The sequence below is a fragment of the Stegostoma tigrinum genome, chromosome 18 (genome assembly GCF_030684315.1).
Source record: "Stegostoma tigrinum isolate sSteTig4 chromosome 18, sSteTig4.hap1, whole genome shotgun sequence".
NCBI lineage: Eukaryota > Metazoa > Chordata > Chondrichthyes > Orectolobiformes > Stegostomatidae > Stegostoma > Stegostoma tigrinum.
This window is the reverse complement of record NC_081371.1, coordinates 25,818,937-25,841,254: the sequence shown is the minus strand read 5'-3', so window position 1 is coordinate 25,841,254 and position 22,318 is coordinate 25,818,937. Positions and strand designations below refer to the sequence as shown.

The 22,318-nt window shown below is 39.9% G+C and overlaps 1 protein-coding gene across 1 annotated transcript in view; it reads right to left on the bottom strand.

Moving 5' to 3' along the window:
• Positions 1-22,318, bottom strand: part of LOC125461090 (IQ motif and SEC7 domain-containing protein 3-like) — a 566,563-nt gene that overhangs the window by 283,740 nt on the left and 260,505 nt on the right. Inside the window, exons 7-11 of the mRNA XM_048549465.2 lie at positions 19,336-19,502; positions 13,669-13,808; positions 5,347-5,472; positions 3,228-3,327; positions 77-238 (exon numbers count right to left, since the gene is read on the bottom strand). Of these exons, the coding sequence (XP_048405422.1) occupies positions 77-238; positions 3,228-3,327; positions 5,347-5,472; positions 13,669-13,808; positions 19,336-19,502 (695 nt within the window). The remainder of the gene's footprint in view (positions 1-76; positions 239-3,227; positions 3,328-5,346; positions 5,473-13,668; positions 13,809-19,335; positions 19,503-22,318) is intronic.

Genomic DNA, 22,318 nt, shown 5'->3' with positions numbered 1-22,318 from the left:
CTGTTAACCAATTGCACCCAGTTAACAGATCAATGTATTTGCAGCACCAACAATCAGAGGAGATGTGGCTACTCACAATCAATTCGAATTTGCTCCATCTCCGTCACCTCTGCTATTGATTCCTTCAGCTCCTCCACAAACTTCTGTAGTTCCTCTGAACTCTGTGCACAGAAACTCAGTGCCTGCTTCTTCTCTGAACCAGAAGCAGATGATATGAGAGTGATCGCATGAGGATAAACTAATGGAGAAAAATTACAGCCATTAGCACAGGTAAATATAACCCTATCACATTCTTATTATTAGCTTGCAGTGTGCATCTTCTGAGTAGGAGGACAGATGAGTGCATTACAAACAATTAATCTTAACTTGTACAACGTGAAACTTGATGTAAAATTAAAAATACCTGAAGGGTATGTCTGGGGAAGTATATTTTTTACAATTTGTGAGATCAAAATTGGGTACTTGATAGTATGATAGATTGTCACCTTAAGAGTTCAATGCTGTATCATCATCATTAGGTTATCAGCCATTTTGTGTGGGGTACAGTTTAGTGTACTGTTGCTGCCAGCAGGGTGGAACATATCCTTATTAAAGCTCCTGTTGTTTAAAACTTTAGCACCCTAGTTTTTCTTGGAATGTGAAACGTGAAATTTTAATCTTCAGGTGATGTGTGATTACCACATGGCGGATAAATGCGCCTTGGAATATAGAGATTATTCAGTCTCCATTACTATTTATATCTGCTAATTTTGGGGGATCATGATCACAGTTACTTAATATAGGCAGTCAATAATTTGTAGCAATTTTCTGATAGTTTTTGTTGTATTTAAGAAGCAACTGTTTGGATACAACGCATTTGTTCATTAGAAACAGAAAGTATACGATAGTGACAGATGAGAACATCTCACTGTTTTTGAAGCTGTTCTGTAGAATGGAAGAGTCAGAGTGACAGTTTTGAAGTGGTGGAACGTTTGATCTTCTATCTCATGTCCATCTTTCCATACCCCTTGATTTCCGTAATATCCAAAACTCTATGAATCTCAGTCTTCAATTTATATGATTACAGAGCACCCAAAGCACTATAACTTATAAAAGGGTTAATTAATCCTTTAACTAATCCTCAATCCAAAGTGGTCTTGTGGTGTAATGGCATTATATCTATCGCAGACCTAGAAGATCCACATTTAAGTCCCACATCAGGCTGTGCTGGTCACAGAGGTATATCAAAAAACATCCAAACGTGTCAATTAAAAAGGGAATTCTCAACCAAAACTAATATGTTACCCCAAATCCCTTGAGCTCAGGAGGTGATAATAATTGTGACTGATATCCCTAACTTTGTAAGAGTATTCCAAGATGCAAAATATCCAATGAGTCAAAACAAAAAAAAGGAGTAGTTAAGGGGTTGTAACATCTTGAACTAATCATGCGTTACCTAGAAGGAAAAGCCACTATTAGTTGGAAATTTTTGTACTGGTCCTCCATGTTGAAATATGGGAGGCAAAATAGACCTATACTTATCATTCACAAGTTTTACCATCTTTTTTCCTTCTAATAGAAAAGATAGTGTAAATTTAGGTACACCAGGGCTAACTCCTGCACTCTTCTCTAAAATAATCTCATGGGATCTTTTTCTTCCAGCCAAAGGATGGCATTTCTAGCTGTGCAGTCTTCACTCAATGCTATGTTAGAGTTTCAGCCTTGATCTTTGGACCAAGTACTGAAATGGGACTAGATACCACAAGGTTCTGACTTATAGGTGACATCACTACTACCTGCTGTTTCCTCCAATTAGAAAGCTTAGAACTGATGAGTGTGACCTCAGTATACGGAGTTGACATGACCCAAAATGCCTTCACTCAAAGGATTGAAAAAGTTAGGAAATTTCTAACGCAGAATACTGTATAATCTCAGTTGTTGAAGATATTGGAGGTTGAGATCAATAGACTTTTGGACGTTAACGGAATCAAGAAATGCAAGGATTGGGTAAAAAAATAGAGTTGAAGCTGAAGGTCAGTTTGTGGATTTATTGATCAAGCTCAAGGAGTCTTGAAATAGGATGAGTTGCAAAAAGCTGCATTGTGGAAGTAGAACATATTTTTGGTAACATTTTTAAAGTGAATTCTCATTTAATTTTACAGTCAAATTTCAGAATTAGCTAATGACTGTAATAGTCAAAAAGCGTTGGGTTTTATAGCAACAGTCTCCAATGATGAATTGATAAGCGCAAGAGAATTATTTTGGAAATTTGTGCATCTCTTAAAGTTTTGGTTTAACAGATTGAAATACAAAAGTTGCAAGAAAGTGGCTAGAGTGCAAAATATGTTGCCACTCAGATTCTGACTTCATGACAATTTTGATTCAAATATGAACCAAAGAACTGGCAAAATTGAAGTTAGTGGAAATCAAGGGAAAATCCTCCACTAGATTGTATCATACCTGCACTAAGGAAGACAGATATGGTTGCTGGAGGCCAATCACCTCAGTCTAAGGACTGAGCTCAGACCATCCAGTCCAAAGCAACCACTTCACTGGCACTCTAACCACCAACATAAACATTTACTTCCTCCACCACTGACACACAGTGACCACAGAATATACGATATTCAAGAGCTTCTGCAGCAGATCACCAATGTTGCTGCATCAGCTCCTTCCAAACCCATGTCCTCTATACCTACAAGAGCAAAAGTAAAAGATCTAGGGGTGAACCATCACCTGCAAGATCCTCACCAAGCCACGCATTATCCTATTTTGGGACTGCACCCCTACTCCTTCATATCACTGCTGCAAAATCCTGGAACTTCCCTACAGACCTTTGGGCTTACCTGCACATTGTGGATTGCAGCAATTTAAGAAGGTGGCTCACTAACACCTTCTCAAAGGCAACTGGGATCAACAACAAATGGTCATCTTTCCAGGAATACCCTCATCACATTAAAGAATAAAAGATTCGCCAGCAATTATGCTTTTGTCCTGAATTTGTTTTAAAACGTTCGTGTGAAGTAGTTTGGAAGATTTAATTACATTACAGGCACTATATAATTACGAGTTGTGATTGTTTTCATTTCTAATCAGCAGGGGTTTACAATGGCAGCTGAACTGATTTTATCTGTTTAACTCTGTAAAAGGTCACAAATAATCTTAATTCATTGATTACATCTGTAGAGATTGGGAACCACAACTATGCTTTAACCTAACAAGAAGTAACATGAGTCAAAAATATTTACGCTCAGTCTCAAACAGATGAATTTGCATTCCCAGAAGGCCAACAGACTTGTAGAAAGTGTATGTAGCAGAACTTCTCTTCTTTGCACACAGTTTAAGTATCTGTAAGGCAATAAATTACAAGATTAAATAAGTTCTTTAAACTGAGTCATGTGTAATGATGTATTGCAAGAGCCTTGACACTCAAAAGCTATTGCTATCCCATGTACTGTAATAAATGAATTAGAGGGACTTACACTGAATGTTTTGCCAAACACAGGTGAATAAGAGCAGTAGCAAGAGGAGAAAACAGGACTCAGCTCCCTGACTGTGATAGAATCCATAGCCTAGTCTGAAGCAGACTGATAAGTATGCATTAGCAATTACTCAGTAGTTGCACCAACTGTCAGTGAGCTTTAATATCATGTTGGACAAGGTGGAGGAGCTCACTTTATAATTTATGTGAGATCATCATGACAATTCAGTCACACTGTGTTCTCAGCTCTATACTGCTGCAGTATGGTCCTCAGTTGGAGAGTGTATGCTGACATCTCACACACTGTCACTGCTGCCACTTGAGGTCAGAATTCCAGGGTCTCTATAAAATTGTGTGAAGCTGGATGAACACAACAGGCCAAGCAGCATCTTAGGAGCACAAAAGTTACATTTTCTGTGAGGAAGACACAAAACAGTGCCTGGAGGAGCTCCTGGCTTAATGAGTAGGCAAAAACTTGGAATATAATGTGGAAAAATGTGAGGTGATACACTTAAGTACGAAGAACAGATGTGCAGAGTATATCTTAAATGGTTAGAGGTTAGAAAGTGTAAATGTGCTAAGGGACCTAGGTGTCCTTCTCTTTAAGTCTCTGAAGCTAATACGTAGGTGCAGCAAGCTGTAAGGAAGGCTAATGGAATGTTAGCCTTTGTTGCAAGAGGATTTGAGTACAGGAGTAGAGATATATTCCTTCAATTGTCTAAAGCATTGATTAGACTGCACCTGGAGTACTGTGTGCAGTTTTGGTCCCCTTTCCTCAGGAAGGATATTACTGCCATGGAGGGAGTGCAACAAAGATTCATCAAATTTCTCCCTGGGATAGAACTGTCCTACAAAGAGAGATTGGGCAAATAGATCTCTGAGAATACAGATCCAAATGAACGAGAATCCAAATCAACCAGGAAACACAACTAACAATAAGGGGGATATCGCTTGGATTCAAGACAAGGGGGACATTTTTATTGGAAAGGTTGTGAATCTTGGGAATTCTCTAGCCCAGAGAACTGTGAAAGCTCAGTCTTTGAAGATGTTTAAAATAGAGATTGATCGATTTCTGAACTACCGATAGTAGGTTTTGGAGTGGGGTGGATAAAAAGCATTGCAGAGTTGGATCAGCCTTGAATACATTAAATGATAAGTAGGTATGACAAGTTGAATGGCCTATACCTGATCCTATGTTTCGTTCTTAGTTTAGCACCTGTATGAGGTTTCTTAATATACAAGCTGAGCAATGTTTGCTGTAAACAGCCGTTGTTCCTGGACAGTCAGCCACAGGCCCATTTTGAGCTCTATACTGGAGACCAGAAACGTGCAGTAAATGATGCCTAGTGCAATTAAAGATAACAAAGTGTGAAGCTGGATGGACACAGCAGGCCAAGCAGCATCTCAGGAGCACAAAAGCTGACGTTTCGGGCCTAGACCCTTCATCAGAGAGGGGGATGGGGAGAGGGTTCTGGAATAAATAGGGAGAGAGGGGGATAATTCACTCAGGCACTCTAGCAGGTTGTCTAATTTTGCTAATGATTTCAGGTTCAGTTTGGAATAAACCAGAGATATTAAAATGTGATAGTATTTTTTTCATTTTGGGTGCCATTCCTACATCTAAGCTCAAATGTAAAGTACAGCTATTTGGACAAAGAATATTAGTTTATACAGAAATGTATCCAACTCCAAGAGAAGGAGTGAATCAAACGATGCCATTTCATGCACCAGTTACAGCAATCCTTTTGGGTTTTAATCAATGTTTAACCAACGCACACTGTCAAACTGTATCAGATAGCTGGAGTATTTTCATTCATGCTTTGTCTGCTTATTCAGATCTGTAGTTATTAACATTCATTGCCATACACTAAGGGAGAGATTCTTACCACAACTAAGTCATTAAACAGAAAAACTTCTCGCTGATGTGCTGCTTGCTTCTGTGCTTTGTTGATGTCCATGATCTCAAAGAGCCGGCTGCAGCAAACCAACCTCCGGTGGGGAACTGAAAGGGCCTAGGAAAACCACCAAACAATGAGAGCACTGGAGGCTGGGATGAGGATTCTCACACATCACTTTAGAAATCAGCAGTTGAGGTAATCAGACAATACGCTGGAGTTTTACTGGCATATCATGCGTTGTGAACCCACACAGGTGACAAGTGAACTGTGGTGACGTTTTACCAGACCATGGACAATTAACAGCCTGTCAGAGCCTCTGTGTCACATAAAGTGGTTGCTCACCTCTCTCAGCTGCTGTAGCCGAGCAGTCGCGGCAGAAACATGAATACAGGCAGGTGTCTGCTCTGAATGGCAACTACTGGCAGCTTATGGTTGGGCAAGTTACTGCCACCCAAGTGAGACTTAACAAGAAGAGGCTCTTGTTTTAATCACAGTATAGTTTACTGCAGGTACCAGTTAGATTAGTAAGATAAACATTTTATTGGGGGACGGGTACCCTTTTGGAAAAAAAGGGTATGAGGAAACTTTTGTTTTGTCGCTCAGAGGCTTGAGTGTCTTTGGAATTCCCTTCCTCAAAAAACAGTGGATGCTGACTCTTTAAATAATTTTAAGGCAGATGTAGATAGATTCCTGACTATCAGAGGGATGACAAATTATTGGGGATATGCAGGAATGTGGAATTGAGATTAAAATCAGGGTAGCCATGATTTTATTGAATGGCAGAGCAGGCTTGAAGGGCCAAGTGGCCTATTTTTGCCCCTTTGTTAGTTGTACCTAATAAGACGTTTTGGGACTTAGGATCTAAGACATCACCCCACAAGATCCTCAGATTCACTCCAAGAGATTTAAAACCTTATTCCTGTCTAAACCAGTACGATATCATCAGATTGCGTGGAGCTTCATGTTGTCCTGAACATTAATCCTTGCAGCATCATTATCTTCTCCAACAAGCTGTATTACTAATAGTCTCCTCATAGCGCCAGACTGACTGCTAACTTGCGATATACTACATTGTGTTTAAGACAAGAGCCTCTTCTCATTAAGACTCTCATCGTGGAAGCAATTTACACCAAGCATAAATTGGTAGTGGTTGGTAATTCATACCAAATACAACAACTCTCTCTGCATAGAGTTGGCTACTTGGGAAGGAGAGGGTGCCTCAAAGCAAGGTACCTTCAAAGGGCCATCACAAAATGACTAATGCCAGGTTCCAAAGATGGAAGAGGGATAAAGCTTTCAGTGTCATTGTCAGGTCCATGGGTGTGGTCACTGTCCCTTAAGGGTTCTACCATGTGCCATGGAATTTCAGTAAAGTCTCCACTACTGTGGGAAGCCACTTGGAGGTGACTTTGACAAATCTGGGGGACTTTCCATTGGAAATAGGGGGGGGGTGGTGGTGGAGAACCATCAACAGTTTAATTATGTATCTATGACTGACAGACAGCTGCGTTGCTGCCATCCCAACTTTGGTAATATTACATGGTGATGGAAAGGTCTCCCTCCCGAAACCTTTGACCATCATTTTCCCATCCATCTCACTCTACAAAATCGTATTCAGCATGCCTGATCTTAATGCTCCTTTTTGACCATTTTTCTGCTCGATATTGAAGCTTTACCCAATTATTGAAAATAAGAATTTCTGTTTTAAAAAAACTGAAGAAGTCCTTGTAAATAGCTTGTTCCGGCATTGAAAGAATCCCAAATTAAAAAGGATTAAATGCTGCTTCTATTTCTCCCTAATTCCCAGTCCATATCAGAAAATTATGGTTTGCAGATCCTTTTATCTCCGTATGGAGTTGATTTCCATTAACTTGACACTTCAAGCAGGATTTTGATTCAGAACAGAATTCTCAAAGACCAAATTACTTCTGATACACCCCTGTAATTTAGCACAATTCCCCATTTACTTACCTTGTATTGAGTTCCAATGGATCCCACTCAATAACCTTTTAACAGACCAAACTAATCTCAGTCCCAAAGCACAGGTTTGAGAAAAAGGGATTGAATAAAAGCGCTTTCTGCTTTCAAAGCTGAAGAGAATTCAGCTGGTGGAAAATAATTTCCATTTATTTTTCACTGTATTGAGTTCCATTGAATCAAATCACTTCTCATGTTCTACATTAGAAAGGATTTCAGTGGAATAAATTAGCTGACATTCATGCCAGTTGCATTAAACTTTAATGTCTCAAGCTGTGGAAAATAAACAATATCATTAAACAACTGGTCGCACTTCAACATCAGTGATGAGCTGTTGAACAACTGATCAGGGTGCGAGCCTCCGTTCAGTTATTGCACTACTGTCACCTAGACAGAAGGCTGCGTTTTTATGATCTTTTTCATAGATAAGCCCAAAAGCAGACACTTCAGTAAAAAAGGGAGAGAGCTGTATTGTTGAAGTTCTATTTTTTAATGAGAATTCTTCAAATACAAGATTTTTGTGTTTTAAACTGACATAGTCATGTAGGGTAAAAGGAAGGAAAGAAGGTGGTTGTGAGATCTGTTCTGAATTCTGCTGACCAGTCTAGTGGCTTGGTGTTAAAGATTAAAGGATTAAAGTTATCAGGATGTTTATAGGGAAAAAGGTGCAAAATATTCACATCTATAAACAATGGCCAGAAAAGCTGTGCTGGTGGTGGGTATACTTAATTTCCAAGATCCAAAGTGATATTAGGAACGTCAGTCTTTATAAATAGTTATATGTTAATTTGTTGATTTAATTCCAAGCTTCAAAAACATTGGGGGGTCGACGGGATAGCAAATTAGCATTTTGACATTAAAAGGGCCATACGATTCCCAAGGAGATGGCTTTTCAGAGAGGAAGAGTCCACAGGAAGGCATTATAGGGTAGTTATGTAGATTTTCCTAAATCTCAGTGAATCTTTCAGACAGGATCATGCGGCAAGAATCAGAGGGACAGAGCGAGAGAGAGGGAGAGGGAGAGAGAGAGAGAGAGAGAGAGAGAGAGAGAGAGAGAGAGAGAGAGAATAGAGAAATAAGGCAGCAGGTTCACCATACAAACTTGAAGTGAAACTCACTCTTCGATTGAAGTGACTAAGCGCTTAAATGTGTCTGGAAGGATCATGTAGCTTTGGCTAGATGGAGGAATTTCCAATTCATTTATCATAGTAGGAGTCAATTCTAGGAGTAGTAGTTATTTGGAAGGAAAAGGACAATGGACCTAAGAATATCTTTGGACTAGTTCCTGCATAATGAATTGTCTACTCAAGAGTAAAGCCTAACCTAAAGCCAATAATTTACCAATCAACAAAAATTAAGTAGGTTATCTTCTCTGTAGTTTAGAGCATGGATTGCCCCTTAGATAGTGTAAAATCCATGTTAATTTAGCTTGTGTGAAATAGTAAAAGTCTTAAGACTTGAAATATTGTTTAATGATCTATTTATTTATTCACTGGAAGTTCAAATTAAAAGTTTTCAATCTCTACAGAGATTATTACCGACATTATTGCTTTCACAAGGGGAGGTAAAATCTCGTATGGCATTATTCCAGTGTTCCAGCCAATATTTATCCTACTAGCAGAAGCTTCAAAACAATCTCATCATGAGGAAATGGAAGGTTCTTAAAGACAAGTTCTTACAAATCTTAATCCAATACAATCCAGATTTAATCACAAAATATAAATCATTTCTACTTCTTGTGATATTCTATATGTTGTTTCGTATAAAATTCAATGCTCATACATCTTTGCTTGTTAGAATGTTGAAAACACTGAACACACAGCAGCTTTATGATAAATATTTCTGTTTGCCAACAAAACAAATACTCTACATTCCCCCAGAAAATAATTCTACAAAGCACTTACAATGTTTTGTCAATATGGTAATGTGTACAAAGTCAAATGCTTTTATTTTCCATTATTTTATTTCTAGCTGTAAACAGATGCACTGAAATTCATAAAAGTTGAAGGACTTTTTTATTGGCCACTAAGCAAGTAGAATGCATTAGATATCTTAGATAGATCATAAAATGTTTTGAATAGGTGATGTTTTAGATTTTTAACCTAAACCAGTCCTGATTTCATTGGACTGAAGCAAATCCCATGGCTAGATTTGATTCATGAGCATTAAAACAGCAGTGATCTCAGCTGTTTTGTTTTGTGTTAAAATAAGAAGTTTATAAATCTAGCCATAGATTGGAGTAGCCAGAACTACTATTTGAAATTGTGTTCAGGTTTATGGAATCTCAATGCTTATTTCTTTCAGATCACATAAATACTTTTGACTACTGGAAGAAAATGCCAATCTGTAGTTTAAATCTTCCACAAAAACACATGTTGCCAACTTTGATAAATCTCTTTTGGGTTCCATTTAATGAACATTTTAGGGAAAAGGTGGTGAGGCTCTGAGAATGGCAGAGAGCCCTGCCAAATGTAAATACAGGTAAGAGTTACAATTATAATATATGACAACACGCGGCTAATGGATATTGACTATTTCATATGCTCTAGTGTCAGGATGATACACTCTGAATCAGGTGCGTGCAGATCACAACTTCATCTACTAAATTTCAAAGAACATTTTAACTTATAAATCTGTTAAATGATTAGATACCAAAACATCCTTACAGTCCTCTTGGGTGATAATAACAATGTAAAAATTAATCAACTAGTTTAAAGCTGTGAACCTATGCCCTAGAGTATAGATGGAAATTGTTTTCTGTTAACCTGTTAAGACATTTCATGACACATCTCCAGGACAGGTGGGTCACAAACCTATACCTTTCGACCCAGGGAATATAGATCAACACGATGTCAAGTCCATCTTATTTGGAACTCTTATGATCATGCAGGTAATCATAAAACTCATGTGAGATATTATAGCCGAGCAAAATAAAGGACCCTGGAGAAAATGCTGCAAGAAGTAGACAATTTGATTCTAGGGACAGGAGTTTCAATAATGTGGAGAAACCAGAAAAGCTGATATTGTTTGCATTAAAGCAGAGAAGTTAATTGAATATAAGTATTCACAATTCTGAGGCTTTGAGAGAGAACAGAAGTGGAGAAACTGTTTCCATTGACACTAGAGCATATGAAATAGTCAATATCCATTAGCCGCGTGTTGTCATATATTATAATTGTAACTCTTACCTGTATTTACATTGAAGGGAGAGTTGATAATGGCAAGATACAGATTTAAACTAACTGGCAAAAAGTTAAGGGTAAAGAATAGGAGAAATGCCCAATTATAAGTAAGAGTGTGTGTGTGTGTGTGTGTGTGTGTGTGTGTGTGTGTGTGTGTGTGTGTGTGTGTGTGTGTGTGTGTGTGTGTGTGTGTGTGTGTGTGTGTGTGTGTGTGTGTGTGTGTGTCAGTCATAGGCAGACAACTTAGCCTGTTTCTCTCTCATGAGACAGAAAAGGATGTATTCAGCTTCCTTGGAAAACACATTCTCAATAAACATTACTTCCCCCACCTAGCCCAGCAATGATTGGAAAAATGGGAAATGTTGTAAATACTTTCTGCTCTGAGCAGGAAAGTATCTGAGACATAAAGCATAATTTTCCCCTTCCTGGTGTGGTATGAATAATGGTGAGAATGATGATAACACGATGAGAATGAAAAATTGAAATACTCATATGTGGAGAAATAATGTACTATAATCCCAATTTTCCTCTCAGATTTTAAATGGTGAAATTCAAAATCTCATCACTGAGAGATAATCCAATTGTTTCCATGTATTTGCATGTTTTAAAAACCCAAATCACTTTGTGTATGTTCAACTTCCCATTCTCCTCTTCTCCATCAAGAAACTAGATGGTGCAAATTCCCGACAAGTAAAACAGCGTGGGTACGTGACAGCTGTATCTTGCTGATGCTTGTCCTGGCTATCTTGCAATTATATCTGCAGAGTTCCTGGCATGTTACATGGCCACTATCTCCTCAGACCTTCAGTATCAGTAGATCATCTGAGTGCCATGGAGACATGAGTCTGGGGCTGGGTTGTGGTCAGTTGCAAAATGTCCTGATTCAGTGGCTAGTACTGCTGCCTCACAGCGCCAGGAACCTGGGTTCAAATCCACCCTCGGGCGACTATGTAGAGTTGGCATATTCTCCCCGTGTCTGTGTGGGTTTCCTCTGGGTGTTCCTGTTTCTTCCTACAGTCCAAAGATGTGCAGGTTAGGTGGATTAGCCATGCTAAATTGCCCATAGTGTTCAGGGATGTGTAGATTAGGTGGGTTATCGGGGATGGGTCTGGGTGGGATGTTCTGAGGGTCGGTGTGAACTTGTTGGGCGGAAGGGCCTGTTTCCACACTGTAGGGATTCTATGATTCTATGAAAGTCAGTATGGAGGAGCTGCCACAGTGAGTGGCAAGAAAATAGTGGTCAACAAAATTATCAGGCAGCAATCCATGGAGTTCTGCAGAAAGTAGCCAACTCATATCTGGGGATAGATTTAATTCTGTTGAGTCACTATGATAGGGGGCAATTGGAGAGGGTCAAGAACGGTCGCATAGAATCATAGGATCATAGACACCCTACAATGTGGAAGGAGATCATGTGGCCCATTGAGTTTGCACCAACCCGCTGAAGAGCATCCTACCCAGACACAACCCCAGCCCCCTAACCTAGCCCTGTAATCCAACATTTTGATGGCTAATCCACCTACCCTCCACAGCCCTGGACACAATGGGGAAATCTAGCACAGCCAATCCACCTAACCTGCACATCTTTGGACTTCATTGTGAATGGGAGGGGATTGGGAACCCTGGAAAGGGGGTGGTTAGAGCTATGGTAGCTCTGACCTCTACAAGCCAAATACTAAGCTAACAAGAGCATGGGAATTTCCAATGTCATGTTCTCTGGATATAAAGTGGGCACATGAATGATTGTATAAAGGGGTTCAACTGAAATGGGAGTGGGTAAAAGGCTCATTGGAGCCACAAGGGAGGCAACAGAAAAGAGAACATGACAAATGTGAGGGAATTTGTATTTCCTAGGCAAAACCTGCAAATGACTCCCATGAACACAAAATTGGAATCTTGCCATTTTGGATCAAAAACGAACTGCATGATAAATCATTACCACCATGTACAAGCTGGATAAGTAAGATCATGTTTTTTTCTTTGGGAGTCGAGTAAAAATCTTGGAAATGAGATCCTGCTAAGGTTATTTGCATTAATCGTGTCACCCTTAATTCAGAAATGCTACCCATGTGGCTTCAAGTTGCACTTCATCAGGAGGCCATTCATTGTTCAAAACACTAAATAAAAAAATAGGGCCTTAAGCAATCCTCAGCGTTACATTTGTATGCTAATTGCATCCTTGTTAAATAAGTTAAACAGGTGTAATGAAAACAACTGAAGCTCCCATTCACCAGTCACATCCACTGATGGTAGTGGTGGACAATGTTTCACAGCAATTAGATTCTCAAACCAAAATGGAACAAGAGGTCACGAATAATAAAGTGAGAGTGGGGTCGATTCAAAATTGAGACAAGGAGAAACTACTTCTGTCAGAGGATTGGGAATCTGTGGGGCAAATTAATCAACAGATTCAAGAAAGAAACAGCTATGTTTCTGATGAAAAGCAGGATAAAGGGCTACGGGGAGCAGGCAGGAAAGTGGAGTTGAGATGAGGGTAAGATTAGCCAGGGTCATGTTAAATCGCAGAGTGGGCTCAGAGGGCTGGATTGCCTACTCCTGCTCCTACCTCTTATACTTATACTATGTATGGAAGCAAAGACATGGTCTGTGACATGGAAGGAAGCCTTTTCTTTTGGGGATGATAGGAACGCACTATCATGTTCACATACTGGGAGTGCATGCACTATCACGGTGGCATCCTGGCAGAACTTTGATGGTGTTAAGTACAATTTAATAGAATCATATTCCTTAAAGCTCCTTCAGGAAGTGTGGCATTGACTTCCTTCAGAAACCTCCATGCCACTTTTTTTTGAGGGTGTAACATTTTTGCCAAAAGTAAGCTGTATCTAAACCTTTGCCTTCAGTTGGATGTGTTCCTTCAGCTGTAACCCAGGCCACTGGAATAATTGACACAAACGAGTCAGATATTTCGCCTTAAGGGTTAAAGAGAAAACTCTCATCCAGCCACAAAGCATTGAGAAGAGTCAGTAACAAAACCATTGTTATTATAGATGATTTATGACAACAAGTTATCCATTAAGGGCATGAAAAGGAAAAAAAATCTGGAACAACTAAACTTGCAGCACACAACTATTACTCTTCTCAAGTTATAACAGAGCCAGAAATAGTCAATAAAATTCAGTGAACTTACTGCTTTCATCCCCACGATTGATTTTTCTACCTTGGTAACATATGTCACATGATCTTCATTGGACTTCAATTCCTTCTGTTGAATTCGTTCATAAATACCAACAACCATCTCACGAGGAATGTCCACTCCATCATCCACACCTCATTAGGGAATAGAAAAGGATGAGAGGACAGAAATAGTATGTAAATTCAAGGAAGATGGATTCAGTTTTGAGTTAAATTACGCATCTTTGAAGTCCATATATTTAAACACATTAAAAGTTAAAAACAAATGTACAGACATGAAAAATAATGTGTTTTACTGATGCTCCTGCAAGGATCCTCATTCTTGAGTATTCAGGCAGTGATTCAAAAGGATAGTTTTTGTTTTACAGTTAAGTACATTATTACACTCACCAATCACCACTTCTGCTCGAGCGAAGAGTAGAGGGGGAAGGCTGAGGTCAGGTAGTTATGATTCCAATTCCCCAGTGATTGGTCACGTCATTTTCCAATGGCATTCTTACTTTAATTTTGAGCACTCACTCAAGTGAAACTAACCCCAAGTTAAAATTAATTCCATTTCATAAAAATCCAATTAAAACTGTACTGTTGCAATCATGTTACATCCAAACCTGTCAGCCAGAATTCTCATGTGGGTGATTTTATTACAGTGTTGTCCTCTGCTCATTAATGTCAAATGATTTTTACTTGCTGTAACTTCCTTCCAGACTCATCATTAGCCTAGAGAGCAGTTTCGAAACAAGAAAACTACCCTTCTTTGGCTTGTCATAATTAAAAGAGATGGAGCTACATTCTGGTGTAACGTTTAAAGTCCAGCAGCTAGTTAAAGGGGAACATCATTTCTCAACAGGTTGGCTGTAAGAGCAGGGGCCTCAAGATACTAGCAGGTAGCAGGGTTCTCAGATTTCCATAAAAATGACCAAATAAAATCTGAAAGAACTGCGGATGCTGTAAATCAGGCACAAAAACAAAGTTGCCGGAAAAGCTCAGTATGTCTGGCAGTATCTGTGAAGGAAAAGCCAGAGTTAATGTTTCAGGTCCGGTGACCTTTCCTCAGAACTGTTCTGACAAAGAGTCACCGGACCTGAAACGTTTTAGATTCCCTACAGTGTGGAAACAGGCCCCTTTGGCCCAACAAGTCCACGCCACCCTTTGAAGCATCCCACCCAGATCCATTCTCCTATAACCCACACACCCCTGAACACTATGGGCAATTTAGCATGGCCAATCCACCTAGCCTGCACATCTTTGGACTGTGGGAGGAAACCGGAGCACCCGGAGGAAACCCACTCAGACATGGGGAGAATGTGCAAACTCCACACAGTTACCCGAGGCTGGAATCGAACCCGGATCCCTGGCACTGTGAGGCTGCAGTGCTAACCACTGATCCACTGTGCCGCCCTGACAGATGCTGCCAGACCTGTTGAGTTTTTGCAACAACTTTGTTTTTGTTCCTAAAAAATAATTGCCTTCTGCAAAGGATTTTAATTTTTTTATAAGTTGTAATCTCATTTTCAGTCCTCCACTATTGGTGGCACTTATCAGCTGACATTTCTTCTGGAATTTCTCGTGGTTCTTGCCGACAACAGAACAATTTCTTTCCAAAACTTCACTGCATCTGTATCTCCTCCTTTAAAACACTCTTTAAAACTTATCTCTTTAACAAAGTTTTTGATCATCTCACATTTTACCTCACCAAGTGATTCAGGGACAAAATATGTTTCACGTGATGGAAAAATTTCAGGATGTGTTATCATATCAAAGGCACTAATAAATGAAGTCATTGCTGGCAGCATGAAAGTATAGGGGAACTATTTGTCAGATAACAAGTAAAAGCAGCCCTGTGAAAGAGAGAGCAATGCAGGCCACTTATGACCACTCAGAACCTGAGGGCAGTCAGTGCAACCTCCAACACACAAAACCTCGCAGGCAATGCAGCAAGAACTTAAATGGCCAAGGTTTTTGTGCTAATCCACATTATTGACTATTCAGAAATAGTAGGAACTGCAGACGCTGGAGAATCTGAGATAACAAGGCGTAGAGCTGGATGAACACAGCAGGCCAAGCAGCATCAGAGGAGCAGGAAAGTCAAGACCTGTCCATCCTCCCTGGACTGACCTATCCCCTCCCTAACTCCCCACCTACAATCACCTTTACTGGCTCCACGCCCGCCTCCTTGACCTGTCTGTCTCCTCTCCACCTATCTTCTCCTCTATCCATCCTCTATCCACCTCCCCCTCTCTCCCTATTTATTTCAGAATCCCCTTCCCCTCTCCCATTTCTGAAGAAGGGCCAAGACCCGAAACGTCAGCTTTCCTGCTCCTCTATTATTGACAATTCATACTACTTCACTCACTTCATTACCGATTATACTGATTTAAGTAGCCAATGTTTTAACCCCTACAACAACTCCTTCATGTAAAAGCATAAGGACATAAGAAGTTGGAGCAGGAATGAGCCATTCAGCTCTGTAAGCCTGTTCTATCATTCAATAACATTATGGCTGATCTTGTAAATCAATTCCACCTTCCTTCCTAAAGAATGTAGAGAACTTCAAATCTTCACAAGACTTTGAGCAACAAAATTTCTCCTCACCAAATCCTCAAGCTAACTCCATATTCTAAGACTGTAAACCCTCATTCTAGATTTCCCAGTCAGGGAAACCAGCCTCTCAGCAACTCTTCTGCTAAACCCCTTAAGAATTTTATAATTTTCAATTCAATCATCTCTCATACTTCTAAACTATAAGGAATAAGGCCTATCCACTCTGCTACTTCTTAACAACGTCTAAAAATTTGCGGTTGTATCTGACATGCACAGTCTCAGTCTCACACATGCCAATGCTACAAGTTTCTCTTTCACATTCCACAGCTCCTGCCTAATTGCAGATATTCAGCTATTGCTTATAAACTAAATACACTGTAGCACACTCACCAACATTCTCTCCTTTCATTTGAGTCAAAGACACCAATAACAGGAGGTGACAGGAGAGAACCAGTTGATACAGGTACATCTGCAATTCAAGGGTCCACGCTATAGACTATATTGTGAATTATTCAGAGTGGCTGCAGCTTTTGCAGCCAGAGTTGTCATGATCATACAGGATGATAATATATTCCTGACATATGCCCCTTCTCATTTCCTATTTCATCCTTTTCTGCAATCTGGCAGAAATTACAAACTACAGATGATGTGGCCACAGACTTTCTGTATCCATCACAATACTGACACTCCTTTTCCCTCCTCCCAGCCTTCCTCTTCTGCATTTATGTTTACAGATACCCATGACCTGTCCTCTAGGCCTCCTCATGAAGAAGGGTGGATCAGGAGTTGACCACTGAGGAAGAAGACCCATAGTTGGTCTGATACTCATAGGTCCCAGCTGAGATGTTTGAATTGAACAGACTTCAACTGGTCATGCAGTGATGAGAATGCCATTTGGTCTAAATAGACTTTTCTGGTGTTTATGAGCCTCCTCATTGCGTTTACATCATCCCAACCATTCAGCAAGTCTTTCTATTCCGTTTTTCTCTCTTGTACATATCTAGTTTCCCTTTAAGAGCATCTAATCCAATTGCCTCAACCACCTCATTCTACATTCTGTATTCACACTGAGGAAAGAAATTTCTACTAATTTCTCTACCAAATTTGTTAGTAACTATGCATTCATGACCCTTAGCTTTGATTTGTTCACAAATGGAAACAAACACTCCACCTCGTTCTGTTCAATCCATTTACAGAGGCGCTTTTTAAAAAAATTATCATATCACCCATAAGTCTCTCTTCTTTTCCCCTCAAGAACAAAAACCCAAGTTATAGAATCCCTACAGTGTGGAAACAGGTCATTCAGCCCAACAAGTCCACAGTGACTCTCCAAGGAGCATCCCACCCAGACTCAGCTGCTACCCTATCCCTTGTAACCTTATTTTTTTCCCCATGGCTAATTCACCTCATGTACGCAGCCCTAAACACTATGTGCAATTTAGCATGGCAAATCCACCTAACCTGCACATCTTTGGAAACTGGGAGGAAACCAGGCCACCCGGAGGGAACCCACAAAGAATGTGCAAACTCCATGCAGACAGTTGCCTGAGGCTGTAATCAAGCCCAGGTCCCCAGCACTCTGACACAGCAATGCCAAACACTGAGCCACCATGCCACCCTAAGTTGTCACATATTTCAAGCTAGTTGTCATCTCTGAGTTTTTCCAAATCTTTTCTGCCCTTACTCTAGTGCTTCTCACCATTTTTATTATACAGGAATTAGATTCATGTACAGTATTCAATGCAGTATTGTATACAAGTTTAATTTCACTACCTTTGAGGTTAATACCCGAAAATAAAAGGTCAAGTTGCCATAGTTAAATCAGGCCATAGGCCTGCTCTCTCTTTAGACTGAGATGACTGGTGGTGGTTTAACCTGAGGGTCACCACACCTCAGGTGACGGGTGAGGTTGAGAAGGAGAGTCCTTCATGGCAACTGGGAATTGAAATGTGGGAATTGAACACATACTGTGTGCACTCTAAAAATAAATCTCAATGTTCTGTAGCCTTTTTAATTGCTATGCTGGCCTGCAATGTTACCTGAAATGATTTCCTCTGGTCCCTCTTGATTCCTATGTGCTTTTACCTCATTCAGTCTCTTGTTTTCTGAGATGCACATTATATTTCTATATTTCCTACCAAAGAACATCACTCACAGTTATCAGTGTTCAAGTTAATTTGTCACTTTACTACTACACTGACGATTTCCTGGCATCTAATATGCCTTGCATCCTTCCTCAGTTTTGCTGTAACCCAAGTTCAGTATTACCTCCAAAAATTTTGAAACAAAGTTATTTATTTCTACATCCAAATTATTAATCTAAATTCCAAATAACAATGATCACAGCAGAAATCCTTCAGCCTCCCTAATTGTTTTAGCCAATATGCTAACCATTCAGCTAACTGCCCAGATTTCATGCGGTCTGGCCTTTTGAAAATACAATTGCATAACATCTATTATATTACTCTTATCTGTCTTTAGCTTTGCTAGTTTATTCCATATTTTCTCCCTTCTATGCCAACACGCTAGTGTTATTTTTAGCATCATCATCCAAAGAAATGTCAGTTTTGTTAATTTCAGTAAAAACTGAGGTGAAGTAGCTGTTCAATACTTCTACCCTTTCACAGAGTCACAGAAGAGTTATGGTGTAGAAAGAAGCCAGTCAGCCCATTATGCCTGTTCTGGCTCATTAAGTCAGCATCATTACTTATTGCCAATCTCCTGCTTTGTCCCCACTCCCTAGCACATTGTTTTTATCCAATTACCTGTGAGTTAATTTTGGTCAACTTTCATTGGTCCTATTCCTATGTTTACTCTGTTTTGGTTATTCGCATCAATATTCCTTTGATTTCTTTGAATTATAATTATTGAGTTGCCCTCATCAGAAATGATGTTACCTAAGCTGGATTCAAAGGGGCAGGGCACAGTACTTAAGTGGGTGACATTGGAAAGCCAGCAAGACTCCTTTCCAGGTGGTAGTGCTCATCAGGTATTTAAATGGCCCACAGCAACGCAGAGGCAGTTTCGTTACTAATTGAGCCACAAGACCTCAATTTTTTTTATCTCAGTAAAACAATTTGCTTAATTCCAACGTTTCTAAATGTCAGGTAACTGAACTCACCTCGTAAATTACGGATGAAGTCTTCCAGCATCATTTTTCGATCGGGTTTGATGTTGGGGCTGTACATGTCTGTGTTAAGTAAAATGATAGCAAAGGCTAAGATGAAGATGGTGTCTGGATTGTGGAACTGCTGAACCACGTCTGGGTTGCACATACAATAACGTTGACTGAAAGAAACGGAAAGAATTGTTAATAACAATTGGGATCATACATTGATGAGTGATTTATTGACTCAAGTCGTTACAAGTATTCACAATGGAGCAGAAGCCTGGAAAATCCAAAGCATGACAGGACTGAATAAGTCAATCCTCCCCTATAAGGTACACCAAAATAATGAGCTGATTTTCCTTGTGTTTGATTCAATCGAAATCTTAATAATTTGCCAGTGAGTCAATGAAGCTCCAGTTATACTGATCATAAAAAGAGATGGGAGATAGGTCAGTGGCCTTGTTGACAACAGTCCTAGAGATCCTCTTTCCAATGACACTATTATCATTTTAATATAAATATCTGTGGGTTCTTAGTTGCACAGAGCTAGTTGTACAGCTTGGTTTTGCTACATGTAGATGTTTCATGGACAGATTCACTTATTAGCAAAATGCATTATCGAGGTTCTTACATTAGCCAAAAAAAGGAGGTCTGTTGTAAGCTTTCTGCTTGCGTGGGATGTTAGTCTTAAATCTTGTGAAACGCTGTTGCAGTTCAGAGCCAAGGGGACCATCAGCCAATTTTACCTAGAGCTCTGTGGAATTCAGACTAAAAATAATTTATCTCCCATAGTCTTGTGCATATTGGCAGGACTGTTATTTGGTTGAGAGGGTAGGAATAGGGACGGAATTATTTTGGGTCAATATTCTGATTTCCAGGCACAAAACCATATGCTCAAAGTTTAAAAGACTCTGACAGCCAAAGGAGTCTATCTACCAGAGATGAATAAATGGCCAGTTAAACCTCTGAATGAGTTTATTGTATAAATATTAGTGGCTCCTTTTGGGTTTTCTTTGTGAGGCACAGGATGCATTTGGGATGGCAACTATGAAATGGAGTAGGCAGTGCAGAGACTGTGGGAAGCCAATCAGAATGGCAGCATAGTAGAAAGAGACAGCATTGAGGAAATGCTCAGAAAAGTGCCTCATTCAAAATCAGTTGTGTAGCATCCAGAAATTATTGGTATCTCCTCACTCTTGCCAAGGGAAGGGACAGGGGTTGTGGCTGGGTCCCTCTGTTTACAAGCTTCACGGTTTCATAATGTGGAACAGCAGGGGTCGTGAAGATTACATATTTCATTCGAAAAAAGGCAGGACATGACAGGAAATTGGATTCAGCAATGCTGAGACTGGGTTAACCAAAGATGAGAGGCAGCATCTGCAGGTGCAGAGATAGACTCCTAGGAAAGATGAACACAGCAGTGAAAAACAGGAGGAATGAGGGCAATGAAAGTGATAGCAAAGAGTCTCCTGCCAAATGAGAAACTACCTGGACGTGTTGAAGTGTCAGTGCCACAAAATGATGCACCTGACCAACCTTGTTCCTTGTCTCCTCATTGAGAATAGTCCAAACATCTGAGATTGTCACCATGGTTAGATTAGAAGGAAGGGCATACAATACGGTGGCAGGGATACGCGAGCGATTGTGCTCTACTCAAGGGATATCTATTCTGCAGGACACTTGGAAAGAAGATTCTTTCTCATCTGAGTGAGAGCAACTTTTCAACATCACAAACATGGCAAGGCTACAGAATCTCTATCCAACACGTTCCTTTGTTTTGACAAAACTTATTCGACATCCTCCTGCCTTTTACAATAATGAACTGAAACCACAAAATCAGTTTTACTACAATGCCATGTCTGGTACTTTGTCCAATAACAGCTTGATGACATGTAGAACATAAACACTCAAATATTTCACAAGATGTCATTGTTGCGTGAAAGCCAGTGTGAAGATCCTCCTGGTTTTTGTGTGGATGAAGTAAGGTAGACTGCTGGCTGGTATCTCAGCAAGGGAATCTAGGATGGGACAATGGGGAAAGTTTGAAAGGCTGCAGCACTGGCATTACAGCACGGTAGCTTCTATTAGAGGATGTAACGTTATAGATTCCCCGTTCAGAAAGAAAACAGATGATGGAGCCCCATGATTATGGGCTTTTCATCACTATCTGTCACCTTCTCAGTCTTTTCACAGAATTCTTGATCACTAAAGGTACCAGCTGGCATCACTCTGTGCTTCCTTACATCACTGGCATTACTGATTGTTTAATACTACAACCTACAGCATGTATTCTACATATAGCAGTGCTTTGGCCCTGCATTCATTCTGAGTCACGCTGAACATGGCTCTCCATGAGGTTGATGACTTACTCAGTGGAGGTGCTCATGCGGTCAAGGCACTGAGATACTGTGGATCACAACAGATGAATGTGCTCTCATTCCATAACTGCACAATACCTCAGATAATTCTGACAATGTGGGCACACATCTCACTCTGGTTCTCCAAGTGTAACCACCTGTTTCATGATTCTTGAGGCTCTGCATCTCTTATGTCAAGCCATGCCACCCCTTCAAGGTGGGCATTGAATCTCTGAGGCTTTTGCCAAGTTGTGTACCTCACGCTGCTGTCCATTCTCCCTCCTAACCTCAAGACCTCTCCCTTCCCTAATAAATCCATTGTCTTCTCCAAGACCACTCATTCTTCCATGCCACCCTGCATCCTTGCCCATTCAATCAAATGTAAAATGTAAGAAATCGAAAATCTACATATATATTTGCCAAGTATTTAAAACATTTATGAAAAAAAAGAGATTTCCCTTTAGAAAAATTGTTGCTCCTACATAAAATAAAAGTTTCGAGCAAAACTATTCATAGTATCAATAGCAGAAGCTTTACCCACTTCACAACTCAAAACTGTCTAAATAAATAAAGAACATTGACATTGTAGTAAGCATGGTTGTCAAAGATTTTAAGCAATCAAAGCTAATCTATCCCTC